The sequence below is a fragment of the Sceloporus occidentalis genome, unplaced genomic scaffold, assembly GCF_023333645.1.
Source record: "Sceloporus occidentalis isolate IW3139 unplaced genomic scaffold, rSceOcc1.0.p SCAF_5, whole genome shotgun sequence".
In the NCBI taxonomy this organism is placed as follows: domain Eukaryota; kingdom Metazoa; phylum Chordata; class Lepidosauria; order Squamata; family Phrynosomatidae; genus Sceloporus; species Sceloporus occidentalis.
Window position 1 is genome coordinate 29,013,388 of NW_028316985.1, and position 20,605 is coordinate 29,033,992.

Here is a 20,605-nt window from a genome sequence, read left to right on the forward strand (position 1 = left end):
AATAGAACTAATAGAACTTTAATATCTATTAATAGGTAAATTGAGATGAGAGTGGCAAATTCTGTCTTCAAAACAAGTTCCACATTGACAACAATTTCACAGTGTGACAGCTGTTTTATTTGACTCCGTTTCTTTATTTGAAAACTTGACAATGAATTTAATTGTTTTTTACTTCTATATTTATACAGAATGACTCTCATGAATTTCGTTATATGGCTGCTATTCTACGTCACTGCTTGTTAACTCTGGGCCCTACTGAAGAAAAAACAGAGGAGTTGCACAGGTTGGTGAATCTGTATGTTCAAGGCATAATCTGGTTTCATCTGGCATTTGTCTACTGGATATAATAGAATTTTGCTTGGAGCATTCTGATACTCCCCATTGCTTGTTTTGTTTCTTAAATGAAACTGATAATCAGGAAAGTATTTTTATTTTCATTCCACTTTCACCATGAACTTGATATACATATCCTTGCTCATATAATATTTCTAATAGAGACAGTATAATAGAATGTAAATATTTACATTTTAGAGTTACTGATATATTTGCTGTGTACATAGATGAAACAACTCTTTTGAGGATCCAAGAGATAGAAAACAAAGAAAACTATTGTAAATGGGTTTGTTGTGACTCCATCTCTCACACTGGAGATTTTCTTTTATACACTGACTTACGCAGTCTTGATACAATGCTGAAGGGCAAGAACTTGGAGCACTACCCTTAGTAAGAGATGGATGATCAGAAAAGGTTGGAATACAGTGCTTAGTGTACTGTTTAGTAAGAACAGCTGTCAGAAACTATGACTTGTTTAGTTAGCTCATCTATGCTTCAGCACACCCATTTCTCAGTGTTCTGTTCATCGTGCCCTGAGCCTGTATATGTATGCTGCTCCAAGTAAAGTTTGAAGCAGCTATAAAGAAATAGTGACATTTCACACTAGGTGCTGTAGAGATTACATAAAATATAAATAAGAAAGCTAGCTTGATGTAGTGGTTTCAGTGTTGGACTGTCTCCGGAGACCAGGGTTCGATTCCCTGCTCCATCATCAAATCTACTGGGTGACCTTGGGCAAGTCAGAAACTGTCAGCCTCGGGAGAAGGTGATGGCAAACCTCCTCTAAACAAATATTGCCAAGAAAACCCCATGATAGGTTCGCCTTACAACAAAATAATTGTTCACATTTCCCTTCTTTTCTGCCAACTCTCAAACATTTTTGTTACATCTTGAAATTAAAGGCAAAATCTGCTGAAACAAAGCCTGCTAAAGGGTGAGTTTATCTATCTTGCTGACAGTTAGCTCTACCTGACCCTGGCTATTAGTCATGTAATAGTTGTAGACTCACAGCCATATGAACAGTGTTTTGTGACCACAGTTAGTCTATCTTGCTTCATTATATGTCCCTGAAAACCCAGTTCTTAGCCATATTCCCTGGCTCACTGCATCTATTTCCCTTACACCATCATCTGTGTGCCATCATCTATCAGCTATGCTCTGTTCCTTCTTTTACTGATAACACCTTAAGTTTTGTTGCTTTTCTTTCTGCCTTCTCTTTGTTTGGTGAGACTGGCTGTTCTTTAGCTGATTCCCTTCACCTCTCATTGTGCCTCTGCAGCAACCTAGATCTTGCCCTGGGTATTGAATACATACTGCCTTCTGTTCAGACTGAAGAGTATAGGACATGACTGTGGATGATGTGTGAGGTCAAAATCCATTCCTGATTCCATATTACTTAAAGGAAAGGGTGGAGGGTAATATCTGAATAGATTGTGAAACATCAAACCCTTTAACACAAGGTTTCGGATGAAGACATAAACAAATCTTTTATGTTCACTTCAGTATTTTCAGATGCTGCTGCTATGATGGTAGTGTGTAGTCTTCGGATATATATATTGAGTTCACATGTCATTTGATGTTTAGTCTGTTCAGCCATTTTTTGGTACAAAGAGCAAAGGGCTGTAATGCAGACACACTGAATGAAATAATAATGATAATTAATAAAAAAAAATCCCTGCCTCTCCTCAAGGCTCGAGGCAGGGTACAGCATGTTAAAATACAAAACACAATTAAAAACACAAGCCCACAGCCAATATACACTATTATAAGACCATTAAAATACACTAATGAGAGCTCATATACATATTAAAATGTCATAATTTAAAACTGATTGAGTAAGTGTACTCGAAGAGATATGCTTTCAATGCCGTTTTAAATGTAGTCTGCATTTTAAGCAATTTTATCTCTTCCGCCAGGTCATTCCACAGTTTGGGGGCAGCAGACAAAAAGATTGTCTGGGAAACCCAGTGCCAGTTTCCCAGAGGATCTGAATGTACAGGGCAGGTTGTATGTGAGAAGGCGATCCTGTAGTAATAATAATAATAATAATAATAATAATAATAATAATAGGTTTTATTTCTATTTTCCCGCCTCTCCCGACAGATCGAAGCAGGATTACAACAATATTTCAACAACAAAATTTCTAAAATTACAATTTTAAAAACAATTTAAAACCATGTAATATCAGAGTATGACAATACAATATTAAAAACCACAATACATCCTGCGATAAAGTTATCTTGATTTTTCCTGAGGTGAAGTTTTCATCAGATTTTATAGAAGATCAGGAGGGTATGCTTGTCGGAAGAGATGTGTTTTTAGTGCCTTCTTAAAGGCATCTAAGGTTAGAATCATTCTGATCTCTTCTGGAAGATTGTTCCAAAGCGTGGTAGTCATAGCTGTGTATGCTCTTTGGGAAGTAGTTACTAGTCTAACTTTTGTATGAACTAGTAGATTCTTCCCAGTTGTTCTGAGAGTGCGGGGCGGATTGTACCGGGAGAGGAGTGCCCTCAAGTAACTCGGGCCCAAGCCATATAGGTGATAACCAACACTTTGTACTGCACCCAGAAGCTAATTGGTAGCCAGTGTAGAGATTTTAATACAGGTGTTATGTGGTCTGACCTGGAAGATCCGGTGACCAATCTGGCTGCTGCGTTTTGGACTAGTTGAAGTTTCCAAACTTGGTACAAAGGTAGCCCCATGTAGAGTGCATTGCAGAAATCTAAGCGAGAGATTACCAGTGCGTGTACCACAGTTTCAAGCTCCTTTCAGTCCAGGTAGGGCCGCAGTTGGCGTATCAGCCGAAGCTGGTACCAAGCACTCCTGGCCATCGCATCTACTGTACTTGAGATGATAATTGTAGAGATGAATCCAGGAGTACTCCCAAACTGCGAACTTTATCCTTTAGGGGAAGTGTGACCCTGTCCAGGACTGGATGACAAGTTTCCCTGCCTGGTCTTGGGGTACCTATCACAAGTACCTCTGTTTTCTCTGGATTCAATATGAGTTTGTTTTCCCTCATCCAGCCCATTACTGATCCTAGGCAGGCATCCAGAGGAGAGATGTCATTCTTAGTCACTGTGTCATTCAGAGACATAGAGAGATAAATCTGTGTGTCATCAGCATACTGATAACACCGCGCCCCATGTCTCTGGATGATTTCACCCAGGGGCTTCATGTAAATGTTAAACAGCATGGGGGACAGAATGGCGCCCTGAGGGATGCCAGATGTCAGCTCTCTTTTACGAGAGCAACTGTCCCCCAGCTTCACCATCTGGAATCTACCAGAGAGGTAGGTGCGGAACCACTGGAGCGCAATGCCCCCGATACCTAACTCTCTCAGGCGTTCCAGAAGGATACCATGGTCTATGGTATCGAAGGCCGCTGAGATGTCCAAGAGAACCAACAGGGTCACACTTCCCCTGTCAATGCCCAGACAGAGGTCATCGACTAAGGCGACCATAGCTGTCTGAACTCCGTAACCTGCCCTGAAGCCAGTTTGAAATGGGTCCAGATGTTCGGTTTCATCCAAGACAGCTTGGAGTTGGAAGGCCACCGCCCTCTTGATCACTTTGCCCAAGAATGATAATAAGGAGACCGGTCTATAGTTATTTCTGATCAGGGGGTCTAGGGAGGGTTTCTTTAAAAGTGGTTTCATCATCGCTTGTTTCAAAGTAGATGGAAATATTCCCTCCCGAAAGGAAGTATTTATTATAAGCTGTAAAGATGTTTTTATTGCATCACCTCCCTGAACAGTCAACCAAGAAGGGCAAGGATAGAGGGAGCAAGTCGTCTTCCTTACGCTTTCAAGGAGCTTGTCCACGTCATCAGTATTTACAAACTCAAGGTGATTCAGTTTAATCCTGTTTACAGAGTCACTGGATATCTCTCTTATTGATTCTGCCGAAACGCCAACGTCAAGATCAGCCCTTACCTGAGAGATTTTATCAGCGAAGAAATCGTTAAAAGCATCACAGCAGGCTGTAGTGAGTTCTAGTAAAGGGTTCAGGGTGAAAGGTAGTTGAAAGAAAGTCCAACTAAATCAAGTAGGGCTTTAAAGATAATAACCAACACTTCATACATTGCCTGGAAACTGATTGGCAGCCAGTGGAGTGTTATTTTAAATTGGTGTAATGTGATTGCTTCTGGATGTGCCTATTATCAGTCTGGCTACCATATTTTGAACCAGTTGGACTTTCTTTGTCTGACCCAGTGTAAGAGTTTTTATAGTTTTGAATAAACTGTAATATCTCTGCTTCCAACTCTAATCTATTTTTGTATGTTAAGCGTAGCAGTGGACACATCTAGAGGCTCTGTGATTTACAGTTCCAATACATGGGTTTTTTAAAATTAATATGTAGGTGTATTGTGGGAGTTTAAGGATGATTAGTTCAAGATTCTGGAAATAGATTTTTTGGGTAACTTCTATTGCTGGAGAGACTACTAATGAAAAAGTTCAAAGTTCTTTGTCAAGATAAAATCTGGGGAATGGGATTAAATCAACAAGAGGGAAGGGTGTGTCACATGAATTACCAATTTTATCTTATTGTTTTATTTATTGGGTGTATTTTGGCCTATTTTGTACTCTTGCATTTTGTTGGACATCTTGCTTCATGTTACACTACATTTGCAGACCTTTGTTGAAAAACTGGAAATAATAATGTGAAACGCTTGCTTTGAGGGCGCTTTGCAGCCATGTGAATTAGTATCTTAACACATTGGAAAGGATGCTGTAGGAATGTTGGAATGTTAAAGGATGCTGGCAGTGAATTTCTCCTGGCAGAATCAGGAAGAGGGTGTTTCCTACTGTATCCTTTTTTTTTGCCGCCAAAAACAGGGTCTGAAGGGTTGAAAACCAAACCCTAGAGCTAGTTTCGATTGATGTCCTCAACAGGGTGGAAAAGATAGTTCCACTGCACTGATGCATGACTGCCAATACAACATTATCCAGAGTGGGTAACATGCAAGAAAACACAGGACGGTTTCACAGAAAACACTGAGAAAATAGCTAGGGAGAATCTAACACTGGTAATACACTCTGTAATTGTTGTAATGAACAATATCCTAAAGAAATAAAAACAAGACTCGGTAATATGCAAATCATACCAATATATTATTTGGCTTGGATGGGAGTTTATTTTGATTGAATGTGATATAATCTTGTGTGTGGAAAAATACATTAAACAGGTGTAGGAACCACTAGATCTAGAGTTTTATTTTCACATATAACATGCAAGCCTTTAATAAGGTGGGTTTATTTTAAAGAGGACAATTGATTTAAACTAGGAGTGGGCAAAGGATGATCTCTAAGCCTGTTTATGTAGCCAACATGCCTCTGTGGGCTGTAAGAACCTAAGAAAAATAACTTGGAATTCCCAATTTTTTCTAGAAGCAAAGGTTATTGGTTGGGTAGAGCAGAGTTGGTACATAAAAGACACGTTTTCTCCAGTTTATTCCTGAACATCAAAAAGCCAGTTTCAACTCAGTGTACTTGATAAAGGGATATGGATTCAGTTTAAAGAGATGATGAATATAGATTTTAAAGATATATTTGTCTTACATTCAGAAGTTACTTTACACATTTTTAAAAGGTTGTTTTTAAAGAAATGTCCCATTATAGACATTCCCCCAAATATTTAAACTGCTTCTGTTTAAATCATAACATTTTTGTTCTTCCTGTCTGAATTGAGGATATTTATTGTGAACCTAAGTTATTGTGGCTCTATCAATCTTCTCACTTAGAACACTTGAATATCCACAATTTAAATTATTGTATTTTAAAGCAAATGCCTTGTTTGCCCACTAATAAAATTTTAATCATGGCTTTCAGTGGTGTTAAACAGTTGTTTGTATTCACATTTGCATATCAGGAGGGGGTTGAAAACATGAGTGGGTGGATGTCATGTCTCTGTGATTAATGATCTCTAGGAAGCTGAGAGAGAGTGTGAGAGAACGAATGAATAATATAGGCAGCATTCTACCCCCTGGAGGAGGAATGCAAACACTATTGTGCAGATATGTGCACCGTTGCTGACTTCCTGGTAGCTGGAGAATTTCATACACTTCTCTACCACAAATAAAACTGTCAGGCAGAGTGACAAAGATCAGAAAGCCAGGCTTTAGTTATTGAAAAGAATAGTTCAAGCACAGTGATCCAGAAAATTAATTTTGTAGGTGTTTGGGAACACCATTGCTTAATAAGAAACAGTAAAAAGGAGCTGTCTGTGGAAATGGTCCAAGTTGCCAGTTTGGGTTTTTTGGGGGTTTTTTTGTTGTTTTTTTTGCTGTGCTGCATTTTGCTGCCCCTTGCCAATTCCTTTTGCTTGAAAACAGGTTATCTTGTGAAAAGTGGCTGCAAGAAAACCCAGTTTATGGCATGAGCTCTGCATCTTCAACAGAGGAGAAGGCATGATCTATACTGTGGCTAAATGAGAGTGGGGTAATTACTTGGAAATTTCTCATTATAGCTACTTCACAGTATGCATCAAATGAGATAAGAGAACAAAGGGACCTATGGTCACTATTTCTTGGCCAAAACCATCCAGCAAATTTCACTGGATTATTCGCTGTCCACTTGTTTTCAAGTTGTGGCCTTAAATGCATTGAGGATATATGAAGTAAAACAAGTTGCTTTTTTCCAGCTCTTTCCCCACACCTTAAACTATTAGCAGCACTACTATAGTTTGTTTTCATCCTGTATTTTTTTAGCTTCACTTTTCTATTTAAGCTATTCATATATTTTTCTGCTAATTCAGATTAAGCAGTTTGTACATTCAGTGGCAGGAAGGCATGTCTACTTTATATTAAATTTTCAAACCCTAAAGTTTGCAAAACTGATTTTTCACAAGCCTCATTTTCAGATGATGGGGATGCAGGAGTGTATGCTTTTGTTTTTGTTAAATGCTGGTCATAATGGCTTCAGAAAGCCTTTTGCAGTACTTCTCAAACTAATGACAGAAACAGAAACAATAAGAAATGCAAATGTCCTAGACAATTATTCCATTTAACCCTTTATATTCACATTCCAAGGGGTTGGCATCCAGTTTGTTTGTATTAGCATAATTATTGTAAATTAAATCTAAACCTCCTGTAGCTAAAATCTGAGATTCTCAATGAATTTTTTCTTTGCATTGTGAAAAGGAACCATAAAGTGGCAAGGTCCAATATACAGGAATATCTCAATTAACAAGTAGGCGCATTCCTGGGCCTTTCTTCTTTAATAGTAACGTTGGTATCACAAGTAGCTATAACAGGGAAAGAATAGGGATAGGTTCCTACACCACATAAAAGAACAGCTCAGCATGCTTTAGCGAACGTTTTATTCACAACTAACATTGTGCACATGAGAAATGAAATAACAACTCAGATAAGCCTTGCATAAGTAAAGAAAAACATTTTCACTGTTATAGAGAACATTTGAAAGCTTTTTCCAAAATGCATCCCTGGATGTTTCTTTCTTTTCTTTCCACAGCCTCTACTTTTCTTATGATTTCCATTTTGGTAGGAAAAGGTATACTTTTTCAACATTTCAGGGTAGCTGATGAGTCAGGCTCATCTACTTTCCTCTTTTCTTTCTGTTTTACTCTTCACACATGCTCAGCAAATGGTCCTGGAGGCAGCTATTATTATTTACTGTACTTGTACAGTAGGATCACCTAGAGCAGTAGTTCTCATCCTTCCTAATGCAGCGACCCATAGGTTCAGAACCACAAAGGGGTCATGACCCACAGGTTAAGAACTGCTGCACTAGAGTATTATAGATTATGGCACCAACCCTGGGTCTTAAGCGACCTCTGTGAAAGGGTCATTTGACCCCCAAAGGGGTCGCGACCCACAGGTTGAAAACTGCTGACCTAGAGAGTAAGGAGCCCTGGTGGTACAGTGGTTAATGCAGGTACTGCAGCCACAACGTTATGAGTTCAATTTCAATCCCAAGGCTCCAAGTTTGACTCAATGTTTTATCCTTTCATAGATTGATGTGAGTACTCAGCAGTGTGAATTGGCTCACAGATTCTAAACCGCTTAGAGAGTGCTAAGTTCTCTATTGAGCAGTATAGAAATGTACATGCTTTTGCTAGAGGAGAATTCCATTCTTTCCCAGGTAAAGTTTACTGCAGACACACTTTTGCATCCAACACTTAAAGACCTGCTTTACCATCTTCCCAGTGCTGCAAAAAAAAAAAAAAACACCAAACAACAACTTCCAACTAGACATTAGACAGGATGGAGGGGAGAGCCTGGGCTTCCATACAAAGACTATGTAAAAAAAGGAGCTTCTTTGTCAGAGGCTTTGTTAACTGAGGTGTGTCTATATACAGTGGTCCCTTGATATCCACTGAGGCGTGATTTTAACAAAATGTACTTAAAAAGTGCATTTAAAATTCTTTTTTCAGCAATGCAATCAACCTTTTAAGCAATATTCCAGTTTCATGTTTGGATGTGCTTATCAGTCCATCAAGTCAAGAGGAGACCGAAGAAACAGACCTAAAGTATAATGGCATGAATATGGATGCATTTCGGGTGCTATTGAAGTTCATGGAAAAGAGAATTGACAAGGTAATGTTGCTGTATGTGAGGGCAAAGTAAACGTTATTTCCCCCTCTGAATCACTCTCCTTTTCTCTTGGGAGCCCTGGTGGCACAGTGGTTGAATGTCTGTATTGCAAACCACAAGGTTATGAGTTTGATCCCAGTGGCTCCAAGATCCACTCAGCCTTGCATCTTTTTGTAGATCACTAAAATGAGTACCCAACTTGTTGGGGACAATTAGCTTACACATTGTAAACCTCTTAGGAAGTGCTTAGTTCACTGATACATGTGTACTTTCTATTGCTATTGCTCTTTGTTTTTTCTCCATTCCATTCCAATCTATTTTTCTATTTAAGCTTCTTGGCCTTTTGGCTAAGATCAAGTGTGTGAAGCTATACTTATGCAGTGCCAGAGAAGGGCTTTCTAGGTTAGGTGGACAGGAAAATAAAAACTGATGGCAAAGGAGGGAGACTCAACAGCACTAACTGAAAAAGAACTTAGACGCCTGCCTGGTCAGGTTGGCATGTGGGATAAACCCAAACGTAGTGAATTGTTCCACCTGCCATCCCAAGAATATATCTTATTACTCTTGTGATGTTTCCTTTCTTCATTTATTTTTAAGGAATCTGGAGAAAGATTTTGATGGATTAAGCATTCTTTCTTCCCACTCCCCTAATCAAACCATTGCAGTTTTATTGAAACAACCAAATACTGTTAAGAGCCTGGGTCTGTAGAATAATATCTAGTATGGCCTTAAAACTTGATGTAAGGTACAGCTTAATAACAGCCATTGACCTGATTCACATTCCACCTGCTTTCATTCATCTCAAATGTTCATAGCTGGAAGATGGTCATGGCAAATGCAAGATCAGGAAACTGGGCCTACTTCCAGTTTTTAAAAATTGTGTGACATAGTATATGAATAGGAAAAGATTAATGTACATTGTAATTTGATGTTGAGAGTGTATATTGTAATTAGTAATTTTAGCTTTTAGATTGTTTGCCATGGTTTAAAGAGTCAAATAGCTATGATTTTTGTGTGCATTGTTTGTTTCCTGGCTAACTGTTGTTTAACATTCATTTTTTTGTTAAATGTTTTTTCAGTCTTTCTGCCAAATTGGCATTCAGGGTGGCTAAAATACATTGAAATACTGTCCAATGTGTCCCCAAATCGAGATAGACTAGTCAAAGTGTCCCAGTCAGGAATATTTTAAGGGCAAATTTATGTTTGAAAACCCATGGAAAAGGCCTGGCAGCTGTGGTTAGAGAGCCCACTGTGGAAATGTGGTGGTCCAGAAGCTTGTTTTGAGAAACCTTCAAGAAGAACTGGATTAGCTTCAGGGGTCACACCTCAGCCTCTGAGATTCACCACAGGCTATACTAACCCCTGAACATGGAATTGGAAGTGGTTGGACAGCTGCTTCTTCAAAAATGACCCTGCAGTCCCTGTATGATACCTAGAGGGTAAATATAGGTGTAGCAGAGTGCCTGGAAAAAGTGTAATTATCTGTGTATTTTCCTAGGGGAGTAGTTATCGGGAAGGTCTCACTCCCGTTCTCAGCTTACTAACTAGATGCTGCCGATCCCATCGGAACATAAGGAAGTTTATCAAAGCTCAGGTAAGAGATGAGGGTAACAAAAGACTAGAGATGTAGGATGCAATGGCCATTTAAAATGGCAGGGTATCTTAATTATCTAATATATATTAATTGCCAGCATCACATTACTTGCAGTATGTTAAATTGTATTTGTCCTGAATAGAATTCTGCTCTGGGTAGACATAAAAGAAAGCAGCTAAGAGAAGGGACATGAACAGGACTGTTGATATTTCAATGTTCCCTTGGAAGTACATCCTGTTTTCATGCGTGGGGCTTATTGGTTAGAAATCTGAATGTAAGAAACATTAATTTGTAAAATGTAAATATATACATATATAAGGAACTGTGTCACAATCAATGCATTTTTAGAGGTCATTGTGATAAAAGGGTTTACACAATAAAGTTAATCAGCATCTGGTCCCAAAGGTAGGAAGCCAGTGTGGTGTAGTAGTTTTTGTGTTGGACTGCAACTCTGGAGACTAGGATTTGATTCCCAGCTTGACCATGAAACACACTGTGTGACCTTGGGAAAGTCACATGCTCTCAGCCTCAGGGGAAGGCAGTAACAAATTCCTCTGAACAAATCTTGCCAAGAAAACCCTATGATAGGTTTGCCTTGAGGTTGCCATAAGTCGGAAACAACTTGAAGGCACACAACAATTGTCTGAAAGGTCTAAAATGTCTTTGTTTTGACATGGTGGAATACTGTCAAATAAATTGTCTGCCGTTTCTAGTTACATTTTATTTTCATGACTTAAGTCTGCTATTTATTTAATGTTATGTGCAAGGCGGACAGCAAAATCCGTTACAGTAGTTGTTCTAAGGAATTTTTAAATTTTCATAATAGTATTTCACCTACTCTATCTGTAGCAAGGCATATTAGTATACAGTGCACCTTTCCCTTACCCGGGGGATCCGTTCTGGACCCCCCCCTTCCCCGCGTAAGGGAAAATGTGTATGCTTGAGCCCCATTGGAAGTAATGGGGTTTGTTCCCAGGGCACGCCCCATTACTTTTTCCGTGGTGCACCAGGGGTTTTTCCAGCGCAACGTCCAGCATATAACGCAGGCACACTGTATTCTCAACTCCTAGGTCAGAACTGTAGAAATGGGCAGCTTGTAGTATTTTACAAATTGTGCTGGACCACAACACCAATCCTCCTTCATTCTGCATTAATGGTGAAAGATTCTGTGTATATATTTGACAAGATATTTTGTACTGCATTAGTTAGGGCCATTACAGAACTATGTTTTCTTTATTTAGGTGTGTGTATCTAATATTTGTTGGATATTTTGATAATTGGTACTGGCAGTGCCACCTATGTGAATAGCAGTCATTTTAAAATGGTTATTAAACAACTGTTCAGCTAGACAGATATTTGGGGAGTTTAATTTTAAAATATAGTTAGTTATATTTAAAAGTTCAGAAGACCGCCTCAGAATACTTAATGACTATTATAGCCATAACTTTTAAAAGTCACTCTACAGTGTTTACTTTTTCATTACTTCTTTAAAAAGCAACTAGGTGCTACAAGTTATGGGATTATACTAGCAAATACTGTAGTATCTCCACCTTGTCAATTCCTTCACAGCACGAGGCAGCTGCATAAAGTACAGCATGAGCTGGACTTGAACCATGTGATATTCTTTAATCACTTAGCGAGGCCAAAACTAACTAAAACACACATAGATGTATTACAAAAGAAGTGATGCTATTCCTTCTTTTCATTTATGGTCATAAAGCAATGTACAGTGGGACCTTGGTATTCATGGGGGATCTGTTCTGGACACACACACACCGGATACTGAAAAATGCAGGATTTCAAATCCTGTTCTTTCTAATGGCAGTGCAACGTGTGCAACCCCACTAACGCAACTGTGTGCATGTGCTGCCATTAGGAACAGCGGAAGCTTGCCATCCACGGATGCTTAAATCTGTGGATGACAAGTCCATGGATAAGGAGGCCCCACTGTAATTATACCTTAGGTGATGTGGAGGTAATTAAAAACCACTATTTTGGTGCTGTTTATTTCTAAACTCTGAGTCAGAGAATTAAAACAGAATGTTTTCAAAGACTTCAGGAAATAAGTGTGGCAGCACTTTCCTTTGGGATTAATTGCTTGTTGTTGTTTTAGGTGTTGCCTCCTTTGAGAGATGTTTCTAATCGTCCTGAAGTTGGTACAACGCTAAGAAACAAATTAGTGCGTCTTATGACTCATGTTGACTTAGGAGTGAAGCAAATTGCTGCAGAATTCCTTTTTGTTCTTTGTAAAGAAAGAGGTATCAGTTTTTTTTCTTATGAATGTCATGAATGTAGTTATAGTATAGCAAAATTTTGTCCAGGGAAGCTTTTATAAAATGGGGACTAGTTAATAGGTCACAATTACTTACATAAAATGTTTAGCCTGGTGAAATAACAACTCCTGTAGATTTTCTTGAAAATATAAATTAAAGGGCAACCCTTTTACTACACACTTTGTAACATACACATTCTACATGTTGAAGCTGCCAGATCAGGATGGGCAATTGTATTGGGGTCAGGGACCATTTTTCTCACACACCCTGTACTTCCAGTGGGCCCCATTGCACTGTTCCGTCAATGACTTCTGGTTTCATTTTTAGCCACTTTCCAAGGGTTGGGAAGGATGGAAAGAGCACTTTATTGCCTCTTTTCTCTGTGCTGATGTGTTTCAGTGGAAGACAGAAGCAGAAAACCTCCCAAAAATATTTTTTTTAAAAGTGAGGGCTCTAGAAGGCAAGAAGGGCTGCTAAAAAGGATTGGACACTGCATACAACATGTGGGGAACCTTTTCCTACACCTCTGCTAGATAAACCAGTATTCCTCTCTATGACCCCACCTGCAACTTATTTAATGCACTATATCTCTGTATTTTCTCACTATAACTTCCTTGGTTATTGATGCATTCAACGTTCTGCAAGTTCTGTAGCACAATGGTGAATGATCAAGGCCTCAAAAGCTCTGTACTGCCCCACATAGTTTCAAACCAGACTTTTTTATGTATCACTTCCAAGACCCATTGTATGTTTTGGCATATAATAGGCAGCTACTAATATTATATTTTACCATACAGATATCTTGAGGTGTTACCTTTCTGCACATTTTAGATGAGGACTTGGAAATTAAAACATTTGTTACCAAATGGTAGGGATAAATTCTAACTTAAAGTTTAAAATTATATTTCTTTGTGAAAGTAATTTGCTTTGGTCTAGTTTTAGTGTATGTGTGTGTTTATGTTTTAATGTAGCTTTTAGTCTCTAGGGAAAGAGAAGAAAGCATAATGGTTATTTGTCTTAGTTTTAGTTTTAGGAAGGTGTATATATACTAGAAAAAATTGGAGTGTTTGAACACAAGGATTTAACACTTGTCACAGTTATAACATTTATAGATGTGAGTCTTAAATCCACTGCTGATAATGCTATCTTGTCATAAAGAAGCAGATTTAACCCCCCAAATGAATTATTTCTTTATTGACTTGCAGTTGACAGCTTACTGAAATACACTGGCTATGGTAATGCAGCAGGACTGCTAGCAGCAAGGGGACTGTTAGCAGGAGGAAGAGGGGAAAACTGGTATTCAGATGATGAAGATACAGATACAGAAGAATACAAATCTGCAAAACCAAAGTATAGTATCATTTTGTCTGTGTGTGTATATGTTATCTCCAGGTGCAATAATTAAACAAGACTGTTTTATTTCTTTATATCTTTGTCAAAGATATGCACTCTAAATATGCATTTGGCACTGTTTTTCACATAGAATCTAATCATGTACTTGACCAAAATCCATTTCAGCCTGGCATAATTGCCATGGCTGCCCAAGATTTTCTGAAGATTGTCTGTTGGTGACCATTTAACAGCCTTGTTTCCAGTTATATGAGTTTTCCAGGGAAGGCAGGAAGAAGTAATTAACTCATATTATTATTATTATTATTATTATTATTATTATTATTATTATTATTAACCTTTATAAAGCGCTGTAAATTTACACAGCACTGTACATACAGTCTTTTTAATTAGACGGTTCCCTACCCTCAGGCTTACAATCTAAAAAGACACCAGACAAAAGGAGAAGGGAGTAGTGGTATAAATAATATAAATAATATTATTGGAGTTAACATATTTGATTCAAGTAATATATTTAAAAACACTCCAAGTTTTACGTGGCAATTGTTTTATTGGGATATCTATAATAATGTAAATAGAATAGCATGTACTCCTCTTACATTTAACAAAAAATGACCTTTTAAAAACATTTTTAAAGGTGCATACTCAAAGAGAACTGTACCAGATTATCCAAGTTGGGGGGAGGAGGTCAGTTAAAACCTCAAAATGTTTTTTGTTTAAATCAGGGTTTTGGGTTAAACTAGATTTTGTATGTATGTATGTATGTATGTATGTATGTATTTCATGTGTAGGACTTTACCAATATAGGACTAAATCAGAAAATTAAGTGGCAAAATGCTGTTCAAATGCTATGTCCACTAGCTTTAATAATAATTGTTCTTAAAAAGTGCTTCTTTTAAAGCAAGTTGTTTTGGTCGTACTTACTTAATTGAAAGATTTCTTTCTGAATTGTATTTCTTGCACTATAAAATAAAATTTTAAAAAAGCTGCTGACAGTGAATACTGGTCTAACAATGAACGACTGCCCATAAACTGTTCAAGTTAAATGTTTAAATTCAAACAGCCATTGTTGTTTCAGTAAGAGAGTTAGAAAATAGTAATAACAGCCAGCCTTTTAAAAAAAAAAATTAGTGAATTTAAAAAAACAGGAGTATTTCTTTTAAAAAGTGATTAGGTTTATACTAAGGTTTAAACCAGCCCATCCTGCCAAATATATTTTATACAAATAGTTGCATTTTCTTTTGCTCAAGTATCACTGTAGGACCGTCACCTTCATTCACTCACTCTCTGTATTAGTTATCATTACATTTCAAGTTGAGAAAAAACTGATTCAGTAAACAGATTTAGATGAATCGGTGCCCACAGGCAACTTGCTATATTTTTCTTCACAATTTGTATTTATTTATTTATAATAAATTATTATTATTATTATTATTATTATTATTATTATTATTATTATTATTTCTGATTGAAAAGCAAGTGATTTTGTGAAACAGAAAAATTGTGTTCATTTGTTAGTCTATGAATGATATGGTTTGTCAGTGCTTATCTCCTTGGGAGGGTAACTAGAACGTCATATCCTGTTTTTAGCCCATCTGACACAATCAGTTGCAGACAGCCCAAAGAACTATAAGTGTGTTTGTGTGTGTGCATGCAGGAATACGTATAAACATATGGTGTGGAAGATGTTTGATAGAAAAAACAGAGCATCAGAAATCTTGTAGAAAATTTTCTACCCTACATCTCAGCCTGTCTCCCAAGTTGTGTGTTTTCTTTTAAAAAAATAAGAAAGACATAACAGTTCAACTAGTTTAAACTTTTGCAGGCTGCGGATCCTACTGTAGTATGTTTGAGGGTGTCCTTAGAAGTCTAGTTATTTCATTTTGTGGTTCTCAGACAGTAATCAAAATAGTAAGATTTGTTCAGTGAATACTGACTTCCCCAACTATTGGATGATCTGATCAAGGAGAATACTGGAAAGATTCCTTAACCCATTTTTCCCTATGTTTTTCCTCTTCTGTCCCCACCCCCAGCATTAACCTTATTACAGGTCACTTAGAAGAGCCAATGCCCAACCCTATGGATGAAATGACTGAAGAACAAAAAGAATATGAAGCAATGAAACTTGTCAATATGTTCGATAAGCTTTCTAGGTAACATAGCTACAATTGTTTTCATTTCTGATAGAGTCTTCTTTGGCTGTATAGCCTCTCTTCCCTTAAGTTGTTGTTATGTGCCTTCAAGTCATTTCCAACTTATGGTGATCCTAAGGCAACCATATCTCAGGGGTTTCTTGGCAAATTTCTTCATCAGGGGTTTGCCATTGCCATCCTCTAAGGCAGTGGGCTTCCATGGCCAAACGGAGATTCGAACCCATCTCTTAGAGTCCAAGTCGAATGCTCAAACCACTGCACCATGGTGGTTGGTTCTCCTTTCCTTAAGTGTCCCACTGTATTTGGATTGTGTGGAGGTCTTCATGCAAATTCAAGTACTGTACACGGCAAGGGCCATTTTCTCAAGGAATGGTAAGGTTGGCAAATTCAGTTGCATTTTTTGAGTCAGTGTCAAGCTGTGCTGTTTCAGGCCATGTGTTGCTGACTTTGCAGTAGTCGTTGGTTCTCACTGTGATATTGGTATTGCTAAACTTAAGTGTATTAATTGCTTTTGTGTACATTCCTGTCTGCCTAGAAGTGGCATGATCTTTCTTCTGAAAACGCCAAAATGATTCCTTTTGTTAAAAAAATATGATTCTATATTAAATTCTAAAAATTGATTGGATGATAAAATAGTAATGTTTAGCTCTTTGTCTAGGCCAGCAGTTCCCAATCTGTGCTCTGAGGAGCTCTTAGGGTTCCACATGCACTTCCCAGGTGCTCCACAGCTACTGCAGGAAAATGAAAGAAATAAAAATTGAATGAAATTAAAGAATAAGAATATATTCTTATATATACTCCTAAACACCATTAACTTGTAAGACATAGGGTAGGCCTCTTAGAAGCTCTGCCATAGAAATAAGGGCTTCGCGATTCAAAATGGTTGGGAACCCCTGTATTGCCTTAGTCTTTGTGCCTTTTAATTTTCTGTGATCTACAAGGAAGCTCCATTATACTAAACAAGGCTGTTAAGAAGACTTGTTTTTCCTATTGCTAGGAATTTTTTATTCCTTAAAGAGAGACATATTTTGTTTGAGGATGGGGTAAATTACCCTTGGAGTTCTTGACATAGGTTTGTGTAGATCAGAGATGGACAACTGCCAGGGTTGGGAGACACCCCTGTGGGTCCTTTGAGGGCTACTCTGTACCCTCTGAGAATGCTTAAATGTCTTTGTTACTAACAATTTGCTCCACAAACCCTGTAGAGTATGGAGAACAATTTCCCCAAGTTTTGAGATCTGGGTACAGTGCGTCCTTGCTTTACACGGGGGATCCGTTCTGGACTCCCCCGCATAAAGCAAATTCCGTGCATGCTCGAGCCCCATTACTCCCTATGGGACGCGCCGCACCTTCCTCCCCACACGGCTTTCAGCATATGCTGAAAGCCGCGTAAAGCATGCCCCCGTATGATGCGGGTGCACTGTATTTTTAAACCCAAAAGAAATTGTATTAAACTACTAAGGAAACTAGTTTAGTGATTTTTTAATGGAAAATTTATCAAAATGATTGAAGGGTAGGACTTGAACGGCCTCAAAAATTATCTTGGAGGCAACATGTAGTCCACAGGTTGCACTTTCCCATCCCTGGTGTAGAAGGTTATGATATTGTATGGATGGGTACCAACATCCCTAGAAGCTCATTGTGATGCCTAGAATGCATAACTGCAGAGAAGTATCTGATATTTTCAAACAAAATATCAGTGGATAAGAAGTAGAATTAAAAAAACAACTTTCCCCACTAAAATGATTTCCCAGACTTGATTGAAAGCTTTAATTGTTAACGGCACTACGATGTTCATAATAAGGAGATTCTTATTACCCATGTATTGTTTGTACCTACCATTGCTACAAACTGTTCTGTTGAGGCATTTTTCCCTGAAAGCAGACTAAAAATCAGGGACGAAAACTTGTAGCCCTTCAGGTGTTGTAGGATGATGTTCCTCTAATTCCATGCCATTGACTATGTTGGGTAGGACTGATGGGAATCCAAGATTCACTTGTTCTTCATGTCTGCTATAAACAACAATAGTAATTAAGATTACTTGCTATTACTAGTAGTCTTATACCTATCTTTCTGTTTTCCTTAATATTTGCTCAATAAGTTGTTGTTGCTGTGTGCTTCTAAGTGCTTTCAAATTTACAGTGACCCTAAGACAAACCTATCACAGGGTTTTCTTGGCAAGCTTTGTTCAGACAGGTTTGCCTCTGCCTTCCTTTGTGGCTGAGAGAGTATGGCTTGCTCACCCAGTGGGTTTCCATGAATGAGAAAGAGTTCAAGCCCAGGTCTCCAGAGTCTAAACCAAAATGCAAACCCCTACACCACACAAAATACATGAGAGCCAGTGGAGCATAGTGGTTTGAGTGCTGGACTACAACTCTGGAGACCAGGGTTTGATTCCCAGCTTGGTCATGAAACCCACTGGGTGACCTTGGGCAAGTCACATGCTCTCAACCTCAGGGGAAGGCAGTAACAGATCTCCTCTGAACAAATCTGCCAAGGAAACCCCATCATAAACAAGAAACAAAACAGTAACCAAGTTAGCCTTAGGGTTACCTTAAGTCGGAAGCAACTTGAATGCCTGCCACAACAACAATAAATAAGTTAGCATATCAAGTATATAAAGCCTTTTCTAAGCAACAGAAACAGTTGTTCAGAAATGAAGTATAGACAACCAACTCTGTAAGATGCAGTGACTGAAGAACTAGACAAACTTAAGATCTGAATCTTTTTGCCCACCCTTTTTTAAGGAGTTTGGAGTGATGTATAGTTCTTCCTCCCATTTTATACTTACAGAAAATCTATGATGTAGTTTAGCCCAAGTAATTTTCATGATTTATTGGGTAATCTTGGATGAGTCATGGTCTCTTTGAGCAAGAAGAAATAATTGACTTCAGAATGCAAAATGCTAAATGAAGTATCCAAAATATTCTACGATAGCTACATATACTCATTCCTAAATAATGGAAGAAATATTTTCTGTTCTTGATGCCTAAATACTATCCTATTATTTATATGTCGACTTTAACCTTCTTAGTATGGTTCTTTTCACACTGTATATTATCATTTGTATATTTCTTCAAAAAAATAGCAGTAGAGTGCTTTACATAGTGCTCCAGAAGAACACTAAGTATTTACTTCTTTAAAATCAGACTTGAAAATCATTAATACTTCAAATACTGTCATTCCCCCAGCTGTCACACAATAGTAACTACATTTCATCTTTGTAAGATATAAAACATAGTTAAATCCAGTACTAATAATATGCTGCTCTTTGTGTCTCTGCATCTTGTGTCATTGGAAGTTTTCAGTGTTAATTAAAATGCTTTATAAATATTTCTCCTGCAGTTATAAACTGGCAGCACAATTATGAATTGATTGACTAATTTAAAATGCCATGGTGCTTTTTCCAAGCCAACACTGTATTGATACCAGGAATCCGTTTTCTGATGGAACAATCCCCAATTATCATAGTCTTGAGTTTTGTTGTACATTCACAGGAAGTCAACAAAACAAGTATGCAACAGAACCTGCCCTGAGTATTAGCCTCACTCATTAAAAATACAGAATTAATCACAGTGGTGAAGAAAGCAGGGTTTCCATAGGTTTTCCCCTCCTTTTCTAATCATGGAACAAAATGGTGTACATAAAAGGATCAGCACTATTATGTAGCACTCAATTATAAGGGGGTGAATAGGTCCCCAATACACTATTTTATCAAAGGAGCAGACCAATGTTTGCAGTATGGTTGTTTCATTACAGACAACCATCATTAGTTCCATGTGTTAACATTGACCTGTTGTGCACAAAGCAGGCAAAAAAGAAAAACCCTTGAAAACAAGGGAGTTATTTTGGAGTCGTTATGAAGCTAAATGGCAAGCAGGAAGCCGAAGCAAAAATTGCACAGATGAATTTGAAAGGATTAATGGGCGATTCACTAGATGAAAAAAAGAATGCATTTTATTAAAGGTTTCACTGTGGTGTGTTTTCCACCCAGTAGTCCTCAATATAATGCTTTTTTTTTAATTTGGAAAAAGCATATGTTATTGGGGACTGCCTAGTCATATGAGGATCTGTCATGTATGTCCCAAAGATTTAGACATAATGTATTTGTACTATGAACATTCTGGACAATGCTGCAGTTCATTGCAAAGAAGGAATAAAATGATTACTCCTGGTAGTTTAAAATGATTGCTGGGCTTCATTTCTGAGATGACTTGTGTACCTGTGAAATATATTTTTAGATCAGTGCTTTTCAGGCTATCTAATGGGTATCCAGCAAAATTTTCCCCCTCATGTGTCGGGGGATTATTACCATATTTGTGCCAATTGGGTACAGTGGGTTTTTTTCT

General features: G+C 37.9%; 1 protein-coding gene across 2 annotated transcripts in view; it reads left to right on the plus strand.

Annotated features, from left to right (window-relative positions):
• Positions 1-20,605, plus strand: part of RIC8B (RIC8 guanine nucleotide exchange factor B) — a 40,587-nt gene that overhangs the window by 15,592 nt on the left and 4,390 nt on the right. For both annotated transcript variants that reach the window (XM_089528038.1, XM_089528039.1), the window contains exons 4-9: positions 189-283; positions 8,727-8,889; positions 10,385-10,480; positions 12,594-12,738; positions 13,959-14,103; positions 16,137-16,256. In XM_089528038.1, the coding sequence (XP_089384164.1) occupies positions 189-283; positions 8,727-8,889; positions 10,385-10,480; positions 12,594-12,738; positions 13,959-14,103; positions 16,137-16,256 (764 nt within the window). The remainder of the gene's footprint in view (positions 1-188; positions 284-8,726; positions 8,890-10,384; positions 10,481-12,593; positions 12,739-13,958; positions 14,104-16,136; positions 16,257-20,605) is intronic.